Raw genomic sequence first — 12,797 nt, forward strand, 5'->3', positions numbered from 1 at the left:
GGCCTACCCTTTGCCCTTGGTATTTCTCAGTAACTTTTCTGAGTTTGAATGCAAGAGGGAACTTCTATTTTTTTGTAACGACGCATTCCCCAGGCCCTGGCTCACGTTGCCCAGGTGAGAAGAGCACTGTACCCAGCCTCTGCCGGGCACAGCAAGACGTCCGTCCGCGGGAGCAACACAAAGCCTTAACCCAGCAGGCCCTCCCAGCACGCCAGCATCAGGCAGCCCACATTCACATAAGCACCACCACCAGCTGAGCTCAAACCGCCAGACACCAGGGTACGGGGCATCGGCTGAGAAGCAGATTCGTGTTTTAGAAAAACGGAGGTAAGGAAAGTTAAGTCTTGGGGGAGGAGGGCGGATGCCGCAAAGGGTTAATGGAGCAGCTCTCTCTCCCTGGGAGCATTTGCATACCATTACATCATGCAAAAACTACATTCTTGCACTGACACAGCAAGTCCAAAATATGCCTTCTGCGGTGGAAAGAGGTTTTCCCCGTTCCCTTTACAACACGGAGCAGTGAGCTTCCTGCAACTCGTTATTTGCCTACGCTTGCACTCTCCCTTTGTTGTGAATGCATCTCAGGTGTGTACAATTGCCCAACAGAGAACTTTCACAGCGGGTTTACAAAACTCGGGCTCCGCAAGCCCAGTCCGTCCCCAGTCCCATTCACGGCGCTACACGGCTTTCCATTCACTTCGCTCAGGAAACCACCGCGAGCGCTGCTTCAAACCAACAATCGGGTCTAAAAATACCCCTTCGGCCACTGCTCCGCGAACGGCAAACAAACACACCAACTTTCCCCACCAACCCGGCAACAACGCTTATTTTAAGCACGAGTTTCTAAGCTAAAGTAGCCAGCGCGTACCACAAAACATTACGAAAAACAAAAACATAAACATAAGCATGAACGTTATAGATTAAATTAAACTTTAAAAGATCTTACTGTTTTGGAAAGCCATTTCCACAGCCTGGTCTATAAGGTTTTTCCCTGGTGTTTCCAAGAATTCCTATTAGTCCTATTAGTCCTTAAGCAGTGATTTAGAGTTAATCTCCAAACCAGCACCAGCAAACTAATCCCTGGGGGTCATATTCGCTTTCCACACAACAACCGAGATCTTCTTAACATCCTGATCTCTTCGTATGTATTTTACGACATGTGCATCTTTGTCCTCTCGATTCGGATCAAACTTCTTTCCAAGTATGAAACAAAACGAAAAGTAATGACTACAGTTTAAAAAAAAAAAAAAATCCCTTTTTAATCACTCTGCAGACATCCCTTTAAAGCTTCTGCTGATTGGATTACAGCCTCTCTTGGCAAGCCCCTTGACTGGTGACATAAATGCAGGCACTCGAGCTATTTGTATGTAAATCGGGGTGCTGCGAGGGTGTAGTTTTGCTGTAATTCGATACCGGGGCCGAGCGGGAGCGCGGGGCGGTAGGGAAAGGCGCAGCGCTCCGCCCGCCCGCCCGGGGCCGCCTCCTGCGCCCGGGGCCGCGCCGCTCCGCATGTGCTCGGGGAGCGGCCGCCAGGTGAGAGCTGCTGCATGGCGAGCCTCCGGGGGCCGGGGCGAGAGAGGACTAGAGGCGGCTCTGAGCGGTGATAAACAGAGCGGTAACGTTTGGAAGCTCCCGCCCTTCCGACGTGCGGAGACGAACGCTGTGCCGCTGTCACGAAGCTCGAGTCTGCCAGTTGGGCTGCAGAAGGCGTAAGGTGTTAGGGAGCTCTGCAGCCAGCTGGATGGCTCTGATGAAACGCTCATCAAAGGAAAAGCTGCAGCTAGGAGTGGTTGTTTCAAAGGATTCCACACGCTGTGGGGTGATCGTGGGAGGCTCCAGCGGAATGGGTGGTGCGCGGTTCAGCAGTCCCGCTCCGGTTAGTTAGGTACTGCAGCCTAATCCCCTCTCCTTTTGGGAGACGAGCATGGAGTGTTGCAGCACACTGTACTCCTGCACAGATGTCCCACAGACAAAGTGGGACATCAACACTGTTCAGTGTTGAGTGAGGCACTGATTAAAGAACAATGAAAAAAGAATATTGCATTGCTTTGTTGCAGTTGCTATCCTTCCTTTCTGCTTTCCTCCACCATCTGCTGTGTTGAAGCAAGGTGTTCCTGTAAACAGCGGGGAAACACGGCCATGGGCAGTCTAGGAATCCATTCAAAACCATGGACAAATGACAGCCACAGGTCAAAGCAAAGGTCCATCTGCCCAAGAACATCCTGCTCTGATGGCAGGCAAATTTCACAGAAGAAGTGAAGAAGAGGACAAGGTTGGAAGTCCTCCAGGACATTTCTCTAGCCGGCAGCTGGTGCAAACACAGATTTTTCTGAGAGAGAGGTTGGTATTGTCACAAAAGGCTTTTTTTTTTTTTTTTTAATCATTCCATTTACATTTGGAACCTGCATAGACTTCTTGCATTCTCCAAAGCAAGGACGTGTGCAGGGGTCCCACGCTGCAAGCAGCTCTTGCACTAAGAGCAGTCCCTTTCACTTAGGCTGAACCTACACCTCACTGGTCTCACCTGTGCATCCTGTTTGTGGACTTCAGGGGACGCAGCAAGCAGCCCATTCACCACTCCCTTTGCCACCCACTACCTCACACGTTCTAGCTCATCCCTCAAGATTTTCTTCTGTGATAGATAATCCTACTCTCTTTACTGTCTTCTTCCCTAGAAGCTTTTCTGTATCTCTGATCACCTTTGTCATCTATTCCCAGGCTTTCCCCATTTTCCTGATTCCTCAGAGCCCGTTCATACAGCTGGGAACTGCAAAACTACAGCACCTGAGCTCTTTTTAGAGGCCAGGGACAAACATGGCTCTCTGGCAGCAGGAGTGAAGGGATCATATGGCTTGTCCCAAGCTACATTTCATTATAGCTTGGGATCCAAACAGACATTTGTCATTGGCTTTGCTTTTGCCACTCCCTCGTCACAGCCTGTCCAGAGCTGTCTGGTGGCAGAGCAGGACGCTTCTGGTTTTAGCCAAGGTTTTGGAGAAAAGCCAGGATCAAAACACTGAAACTTGTGCTGATCTGTATAAGTGTATCTAGATAGTCTCAGAAAACTTCTGAGTGTAAAAATATAATAAATTCATCCCTCCTAAAATCACTGGAACAGACTTTAATTCCTGAGAATGTCCTGACCTGTCTTAAAGGCGCTCATTTCCGTAACCCAGCACCTGCTCTGGGATCAGGCCGTGTGCCCTCACTTCCTCCTCGGGCACCTGCCTAATCTGCCAGAGATGGATTAGCATGATACTTACTCCTACAGAGAGAGGAATATCCATTAAATGGGTTTAAAACAGTGTCCTTATTTACACCAAAAAAGAGTTACCTACTGAAGACCAAATTAAAAAAAAGAAATTAAAGCTCAGCACTACATGTGCCTTCTAAATTTTCAACATTTAAACTATTGTTGGGTTTTTGTTTTGGCCATTTCTCTTTTGTGGTAAAGCAGTTTCCCAGCACGTAACCTCATTTGGCCAAGCTTTCCAGAGCACTCTAGGAAAATGAGTCCCTTCTCATTTGGGGCAACTGCAAACCAAACTCTCCACTGCAGGGAAATTACACCATTTCTGAGTAAGTGCTTATTTAGTAGACACAGCAAGCAGCAAATAGAAGGAAGCAGTTCCCTGACACACTTGTCTCTGAGATCTGAAACTAGTTTCAGCTTCAAGCTTTCAGTTGCTCTTAGGACAGAAACCTTGAAGTTTTCTGAATAATGAGAAATTATGGGGCAAATTTTGCACTGAATGGTTTGGCTGATGACCTGAATATGAAGTAAGGGAGAGCTCAGGTTTGGGACATACATTTGTGTCCATCTCTCATCTGGAAATCTATTCCCTGGCTATGAGATTTGTGATTTCCACCCTGAAGGAACACACTGTCAGCACCCAGCAGTTGCAGGAAAGGGCATCAATATCCTGTCTTCAGGGATGCACAAGGCAGAAGAAAGAGACAGGACAGTGGTTACTGCCTCAAAGCCTGTAATTCCCCACCTTTGCATACTGCAGTGCTCCGGCATGGATTAATAAAATACTTATTATCTGATTTGAGAGCTCCAGTTCAGCAGTAGGCTTTGAAAACAACCTTGTTACGTGTAAGCCAGCCTCTTAGCTCTCCTAGTAACAGCATGGTTGCAGAATACACTCTTTAGGTAAGGAATTGATTAGATTACCCCATATCCTTAATATTTATTTTTCCCTGAAATGAGAGTTTGTGACTACAAAAACCTCCCACAGATCTCTCACTTCCCTTCAGTTCTGCATTTGGCCATTAGAAGTAATTCCATACACGAAGGACACATTTAACATCTTAGATCTAATATTCTGACCCTACACAGGCGTTTCTCATCTGCAGCAAACCTCATGCTGTGCCATGGGCTAAGGCAGCTGTTGCTGCTCTATTAACTATTAGGCATCTGCATTCCAGCCAGTTACAACAATGCGGTATTTTGAGCAGTACAATAGCCCAGAAGAGTTACTTGGAAAACACAGGTGCACAGTAAGAACTGATCTATTTAAGAATGCAAATATAGGAACACTGACAAACTGAAAACAAAAGCCTCAGTGAATGAACTGAACAAGAGCTGCACACAGTGAGCTCCTCTTGCAGCTTTTACACCATACTGCTTAAGTGCTATAAACATGTAAACACATCACTTGGTGCAAAGAAAGAGGCTGACTACACGGCCACAAGCTAACTAGACCCAGTCACTTCTCTCCCCACTGGAGAAGGAAAATCTGCAGCTCTAATGCAAGTGACCAAATACACACATAAAAGCCCCCAGGGTGCTGCCATCATTCCCTTCCTCAACACAAGACCTTCCTGTCTCTGAGTGTGACATGGGAACGTAATCCCACTGTGGCCTGTGGAAACCTGCAGTTTCTGGTGGGACTCACACAGGCTCCTGCACATCCGCACCACGGAAGGTCTGACCTAGCAGGGGATGGTGGTTGGGAGGAAAGCAGCTACCAAATGAGTTCCAGATACTTAACAGACCACTGAAACTGTGTCAGCCCAGCCAGACACTGAGGAGTGAGCTGTGATGGGCAAGCTGCTGGTGTGAGCAGCTTAAATCTCATCCAGAGGCACTGAGAAGACATGGCTTATTGCCCCACTCATGAACTACACATCACCTTGCAGAATGATACAGAATACAGAAATCCCAGCTACAAGAGTACATCATTAATCCCAAGAAACACAACTTGCTGAGTTCAGCGCAGCATCCCCTTTGCTTAGGACAAAAGTAATCCATTGTGGTTTTGCTGAACATTATGATTAAAATACAGTTTTGTTTTAAACCCTAAAAATATTTCTACACTAGAGTTGACAATCAATATAAATCAATAATTCCATAGCTGAACACACAGAAGATTAAAAACAAAAACGAAAAAAACCACCCATCCTTTTGTCCTTCACTTTTACTATCAGCTATTTCTTTTAAAGTACTTTGATATTTGACCCTTTTGTCTGATATTTTTTAGTTGCAATAATAAACTAATTCTTTACTTTATAGAAGCAGCAGCAAAAGGACCCTTCCAGGAAAAATGGAGGTAATTTCATTTAGAAATTAGTAGTAAGACATTCAGGAAAAAAAAAAAAAAAAGATGATCATTAACAGCTTGAAGAGTTTTTGAAAGCATTCTAAACTGTAAAGCAGAAGTTATTGTTAGTAGGATGAGAAGAAGATTATCTGAAAGGATTAATTTCCAGTAAGACATAGTAAAAGGAAGAGGCTTAAGTTAAATATCACTGCAACACAAAAATGTACAAATACCTTCTTCAACATCTGACAAATATTCAGCATCACTGAGTATTTCAGGGGCATTGGCTTTACGAACTGCATGATTTAAATAAACAAAAGAATTAAATAAAAGCATAGACGTTCAATGAATCAATAAATCAATGTAAAACAATAACGTATGTGCAGAGAGCATATCCAACTAGTACTTTAAAAAAAAGCAAACAAAAAACAAGGCTTCTTACAATAACAGACTGAAAAATAAGTGAGAAGGTTTCTTATTATCTAATACCTTCATCGTCAGACATATCAAGAACTTCATTCATGGTTTCAGGTACATTCATTTTGTGCTTCTCTGTAACAGTCTGTCAAAGAAAAAAAATCATTTCAGGGTGTATTTTTATCTACATTTAGTAAAACTCTTGTTTGGATTCTTTTCAACTTTTTTATTCCCTGGCTTTCCATAGATGAATATAACTACACATTGAAAAAGACTATACTGAAATAATACAGAAATAAACAATATTACCTTTAAGCAAGTTAAGGGTATTTATAAGAACTCTCTGAAAAGTCATCTAAATTTTAAGCAGGAGCGTGTCATCTATATTTAAACTATACTAACATTCATTCTGAGGGATGTGCTTCTCCTTTCTCAGCAGAAAAATCATAGAATTGTGGAATTTTTAAGGTTGGAAAAGGCCCTTAACATCATCAAATCCAACTATGTTAGAATAAGCTTGCTCTCAAATTACATGTGAAATTTTTCAGAGGTTCCTCTACAAGAATTGTGTTTTTCCCACACGTGAAAACAACTGTAACTACATGCAAGCTAAATAAAACCCATTACAGAATGTGTTTTAACAAAGAAGCCGTTGATTTTCATCATTATACTTATGTAGATTCAGGGCCAAGATAAAGATTAAAAAAAAAAAAAAAAAAAAAGCAGAAAAAAGATATCCTGAATGCCTCAAAGCCGCTCCTAGAATACCTGTTTATCCCACAAAATACACAGCCATGTACATTGTACTCTCCAGCTTGAACAGAGTGCAGTAAGCACTTTGGTAAAGTTTTAGGTCACACAGGAGATGCTCCAGAGATAGAGCTCATGGAGTGGAGTTCAAAAAATAAGAATCTAAAGTACTCCCAACCCCTCCCCTAAAGCAGGTTCCCTACGGTAAGTTGCAGAGAAAAGCATGGAGGTGGATTTTGAATATCTCTAGAGGAGACTCGACCACCTCTTTGCAGCCTATTCCAGTGCTCTGTTACCCTCACAGTAAAGAACTTTTCCCTTGTGTTCATATGGTACTTTCTGTGTTCCAGTTTGTGCCCAGTGCCCCTTGTCCTGTCTCTAGACAACACTGAAAAGAGCCTGGCACCATCCACTTGACTCCTGTCCTTTAAATATTTATAACCATTGATAAGATACCCTCTTAGTATTCTCCAGAGAGCATATCCATCTCCAGGCTTAGGTCCAGTCCTAGGTCTCAGCCTTTCCTCATAAGGGAGATGCTCCAGGCCACTAATCATCTTCGTGGCCCTCCGCTTGACTCTCTCTACGAGATCCCTGTGTCTTCCTTGACCCAAGAAGCCCAGAACTGGACATCGCACTCCGGATGTGGCACTCCAGGATACCATTAGTCTTCTCAGCTACAAGAGTACACTGCTGGCTCATGATCAACCTGCTGTCCACCAGGACATGCAAGCCCTGCTCCACCGAGCTCCTTTCTAGCAGGTCATCCCTGAACCTATACTGATGCATCCAGTTATTCCTCCCCAGGGATAGGACCCTACACTTGCCCTTGTTTGTGTTTTTAATCACTATCACTTCTCATTCTTCATATACAAACAAGAAATCATTAACAAGATCAGGTCAAAACAGCTTTTCTATCTTCACCTATTTACAAATATTTTGGGTTTTCTCTTGCCTCATAATTACTCATATCACAGTTCACCTTTCTTGAGCTACTGCCATCCCTTGAAATAGCAGAAGATTGCCTGTATGCTCAAACATCACAAAACCAATAAAAAGCTTCAGAGTTCTTTCATTTCATGGTATTCTCTTTTTAGGTTTTTAACACATTGCTGTTAAGTTAGCAAAATCACAGGATTTTTTCAGGCATTAACAGACTCTCAATAAAGAATAACAAATCACAGTAAAACTAGCTATGCTCATCCTGGTTTCATTAAACTTACTTTAGGGAGTTATTTAGCCACATGCCCCCAAAAATAGCTATCTGAGTTTTTAAGATACTCAGCTGTAAATCAGATCTCATGTTTAGGTTTCCACAGTCTATCAAGTACACACTTGTGACTGATAAACAGCATATTTCAGTTTTTGTGGAAATTATTTCTGTGCTTGTCTTCAGCGTAGGTACTCACAGATTGTAGTACAGGCTGCTCAGCATCTAACATTTCCTCTAAAACAATTCACAGCCTGATCATTAAGTTGAATTAAAAATTGCTCGTCATCTCAACTGTATTGCAACCACCTGCTTGCACTGACAGACCACACAAATGTGTGATGACAAAACATGGAATGTACAATAACTGTTTTCAGTTTCCTATAAGGTTAAAAATGCATACATGCATATGACTCCCCTTTTAAGCACTAGAAGGCTGCAAAAAGGAAAAAGTCAATTATGAGCTGGTGCTCTGAATTTATGTTCTTAATGCTCTGTTTTTGCTTTACTTCTATGGTTGTTCATGGAGGCTCCGCATTTTACGAGAACAGTCTTCATTAGGCACTTTGCCATAAGATCTTTGAGAAATATCTTGAATTCTGGTAATTGCCATTTTTTGATAGGCATTATCTGACTACTTTCTTTAATCTCCTCTGGCTAACATACAACAGCAAGCCTTCTTGAGAGACAAGACAGATGAGGTGGAGTTCAAGGATACGTCAGCTGGGGTTGCAGACACTCGCTGCATGTATAAGATACTGTTAGCCATCTTTCAGAAGCCACCAGAAACAATGCAAAGAGCTGCTTCTAAGTAAATCCCATTCATTTTTATTTTGCAGTAATTACTCTTACATCCAGTACCTGCATACGTAATTCCCTTGGCAAACTGCATCCACTCAAAAGGGAGAAACAGCTATAGTTTACAAGAAGATTCTATGAATGTATTTGCCACTACAGATCAGTTTGCATTCATGTCATTTATGCAATAAGCAAAGTATGCTATATGCTATGAAAAACAGGCCAGCTATGACTAGCCCTTTACAGTGACATTTTCTGCTTGGTTTCTGCCTACATCTGACTTAATATCTACTTTATAGTGATAAAAGGAGCTAGGTAGAAATTAGACTGAAATCTCAGTAGACATCTAACTAAACAAAGATGAACATGCTGGCTTAGCAAAAATCCTTCCTTCCACTACTGAAATAAACTGTACTTACAATTGTAGTCATGGTCTCCTCTGTCACCACCTTTAATGTGTCAACAACTGAAATGTAGCCAAGTCGCTTTGCAATGGCGAGGGCAGTATTTCCATTCTAGCAATTGAAAAAATTGTATGAAAAGCTGAATGCTGGAAGCGTACAAATTGCTAGTAAGAGAAAAATGCATAATAATGAAGTACACAAACATTTGCATATTGGTGACTGATATAGATTTTGGGTAGTAGAATATGTAACCATAAGAGTTTAAGTCTACAGAAACTGGATGAAAAAGAAAACATTGTGCAGATGTTTGCTGTTCTGGTTTTGGAAGAGACAATGGAGGACACAGAACACAGAGGCAATTGGAATAGCCTTCCTCTGCTCTTTTCCTCCCCCTCATCACATTTTTTTTTGTCATTTCCTGTACTCAAACACAGCAGGGACACAATGCTTCACGCAGGGTGGAATGACCGAGACTGAGCAGTGGCTTCTTGGCACTTACCACAGTGAGCTCATTGGGCGCCGCACCATGCTGGAGCAGAACGTTGATGATGTGGGTGTGCCCCTGCTGTGCAGCCTGGTGCAGCGGCGTGTACCCGTTCTGCAGGCACAAGGAAAGGGAAAGACTGTGGTGGACACAGCAAACTTGCTGCCTCCAAAGAACGAGTGAAGCAGAGGCGGAAAACTCACCTTCGTTTTGGCATTGATTTTTGCAGAATGTTGCAGAAGGAAATTAACAATCTTTATGTTTCCGTAGTGGCAGCCAACATGCAGGGGAGTATATCCCATCTAGAATGGACATAAGAAAATATGAATAGTCCCATGCATCCCATGAGAAAAAATAACAGACATGTAGCAGCAAAAATCCTGTCAAGTTTTATTTCTTTAGTCTATGTGGGAAAAAAAAAAAACAACAAAACAAACACAGCAACTGTGGAAAAATGCCTCTCACTAATGCCATTTTAAGTTCCATTCTTCATAAACATCTCTGCTTGCGTTGTACTTCGGTAGTCTTCAACATATGCAACACTCATTAACTATTTGCTTTCACCTGCAACACTCAGATCATCAGGTCTCTGAGATGATCCTGTTTTTTTCAATGAATGTGTGTATACTACCTTGCACAGTGAGGTTCACATGTTTGACTGGTATTCCTGCAGCGTGATGACAAACTAGTAGTAGCAACTTACTAAAAAAACTAAGTATGCTGAGGTCTGCCTCAGCTACAGAGCAATTTACAGTCCACCCATTCTGACAGAAATACCCAAAAGATAGATCAAAAACAGCGCAACAGATGCATCAGCTTTGTAAGAAAACACAAGCCTACAGAAACTGGAACACTGACTTGTGAGTTAAGACTTTAAGACAATAAAATCTGATTTTTTTGGTGTCTGGCCTAGTGTACCACAAACTGTAAGAAATTGCATTTCTTGGCAACTGCAAAGAGAAGAAAGTTGAATGTCCCTGCTATTTGGTTTCCATTATTAATAAATAGACTAAAATCATTTGTCAACTTTGAGAGACACCCATCAAATGCTCTAAACAAAACTAAATGACTTCTTATATTAAGTTTATATATCCTGGAAATTTTTCCAAAAAAGTTTAATAGAAGAAGAATATTACCTATCACTTAAAAACTAATAAACAAGAAAAGAAGCTACTTTAAGTGTTAACAACACAATAAAATAAAACAGAGGACCGAAGATTGAACAATTTGGAACTAGATCCAGAAGCCTAAACTTGTGGGCAGAAACACTGAAAGATGTGCTGGTCTTGTACTGACCCATGGATCTAATCAGTGTTCAAAAGCAGAAAAAGGGTCTTCACTTTTCTGCTGAGGAAAAAAATCTACTGCCCAGGAGGCACACAGAGAGTTAAAAGCTGTAGTCTGCCATCCTTCATTTATGCACACACCTCAGTGAGGTGTGGCAAGTTGAGACAACTGGGTCAAAAGCACTGAGGAAGGCAAGTCCAAGGTCTGCCTTGGGCTGGGGTTCAGGAGTCAGCCCTACACTACGTGTTCAAGTTGTGAGGTCAGAGCTACGTTCTCCTGTGCAATCTTCTCTAGGGAATCTGCTTTAGCAGGAAGTTTGGACTAGATGATTTCCAAAGAACCCTTCCAACCTCTATGAATCTATGAAAGAAAGAAAACCCCTCAAAGAATTTCCACTGTAGGGAAGTTTCAACTGCCTGTGGGTTTAGATGCACCATTTTTTCATGACACTTTGACTCTGATGCTACTTCACACAAGGTTACCTATTTTCATCCATATCTGTACATGCTAGTAGATGGTAGCTATACCAGTTACTTCAAATTAGGGTGTGTACATTTCTTTCAGTTAATTACATACTGCCATCTAAAGAAATTTCTAGCTCTGACAACCAAGACGAGTTAATGATTGCAAGAAACAGTGACAGATTCAAATTCCACTGTTATCAGCAGAATGAATTTTTCCACTGACTTATACGAACATTGGATCAGATGCCAAATGACTACAATGAACTTTTCCTCCTGAACAGTTGTGCAGTGGTAAAAGCCCAAATGCTAGTTAAAACAGTCATTGTGACCTGAACGCTGGAACATTGCTTTACAGTCACTGTTAACATAGGGCTGGCCTGAAAGCTTCCAAGCAGTGCCCAGGATCCAAGTGTGACATGGTTCCCCGTAGAGTAGCTGCAGTCTTGAGACTTCAGTAGAAAGATGAGCGCTCTCATACCAAGTACCTTAAACACAGCTTCTGTCGCTCCTCTCCAACATTTCAAACAAATTCAGATTAAACAAACTATGAAACAATCAGTTCAAAAGAATGCAGCGAAACCTCCTCATATAAGAAACTTAACTCCCTTCTACCCCTTCAAAATACAGGCCTATATAAAATCATACATTGTAAGACCAACAAAAGCCAAAGTCAAAGACCACCTTCTGGGAACCCCCTGTTAATAACCTTAAAACATTAAAATCTGGAAAGAGCTGGAGAGCCAGGACAGCTGATCTCAACTCTCGCTTTGAAGTGATTGCTTTAAATACTGGAAGGCCATAATGAGGTTGCCTCACAGCCTTCTCTTCTCCAGACCGAACAGCCTGTCTTCACAGGAGAGTTGCTCCAGTCCCTGATCATCTTTGTGATCCTCTTCTGGACCCTCTCCCAAAGCTCAACATCTTTCCTTTGTCGGGGGCACTAGACTGGATATAATACTCCAAATGGGACTTCATGAGCGCAGAGGAGATAGGGACAACAACCTCTCTCTCCCTGCTGGCCACCCCTCTTTTGATGCAGCCCAGGATACTGTTGGTCTTGCAGGTTGCAAGTGCTCACTGCTGGTTTGTGGTTTTTGTGTGCGTGTTTTGCTGTTGTTCTTTTTTTTTTTTATCTACCAGGACCCTTAAGTCCTCCTCAGCAGGGCTACTCTCAAGGAGATCTTCTCCCAGTCTGGGATATCTGGGATTGCTCCAAATCAAGTGCAAAACCTTGAACTTCACTTTGTTGAACTCCCATTAGGTTCACATTGGCCCATCTTTCAAGTTTATTATGGTCCCTCTGGATGACATCTTTTCCTTCTGCTGTATTAACTGCACCACTCAGCTTGGTCTGCAAGTCATTGTCTGCAAATGTGCTGACGATGCACTTAATGCCATCATCCTATATCACTGCTAAAGAGTACCAGTCCCAAAACA

The 12,797-nt window shown here is 42.4% G+C and overlaps 1 protein-coding gene across 3 annotated transcripts in view; it reads right to left on the reverse strand.

Annotated features, from left to right (window-relative positions):
* ANK3 (ankyrin 3) overlaps positions 1 to 12,797 on the reverse strand; it is a gene marked incomplete at both ends in the record, with an annotated part of 196,778 nt that overhangs the window by 71,657 nt on the left and 112,324 nt on the right. For all 3 annotated transcript variants that reach the window (XM_079535979.1, XM_079535980.1, XM_079535978.1), the window contains 5 exons: positions 5,780 to 5,842; positions 6,036 to 6,108; positions 9,141 to 9,236; positions 9,625 to 9,723; positions 9,813 to 9,911. In XM_079535979.1, the coding sequence (XP_079392105.1) occupies positions 5,780 to 5,842; positions 6,036 to 6,108; positions 9,141 to 9,236; positions 9,625 to 9,723; positions 9,813 to 9,911 (430 nt within the window). The remainder of the gene's footprint in view (positions 1 to 5,779; positions 5,843 to 6,035; positions 6,109 to 9,140; positions 9,237 to 9,624; positions 9,724 to 9,812; positions 9,912 to 12,797) is intronic.

The sequence above is a fragment of the Tetrao urogallus genome, assembly GCF_951394365.1.
Source record: "Tetrao urogallus genome assembly, chromosome: 5".
In the NCBI taxonomy this organism is placed as follows: domain Eukaryota; kingdom Metazoa; phylum Chordata; class Aves; order Galliformes; family Phasianidae; genus Tetrao; species Tetrao urogallus.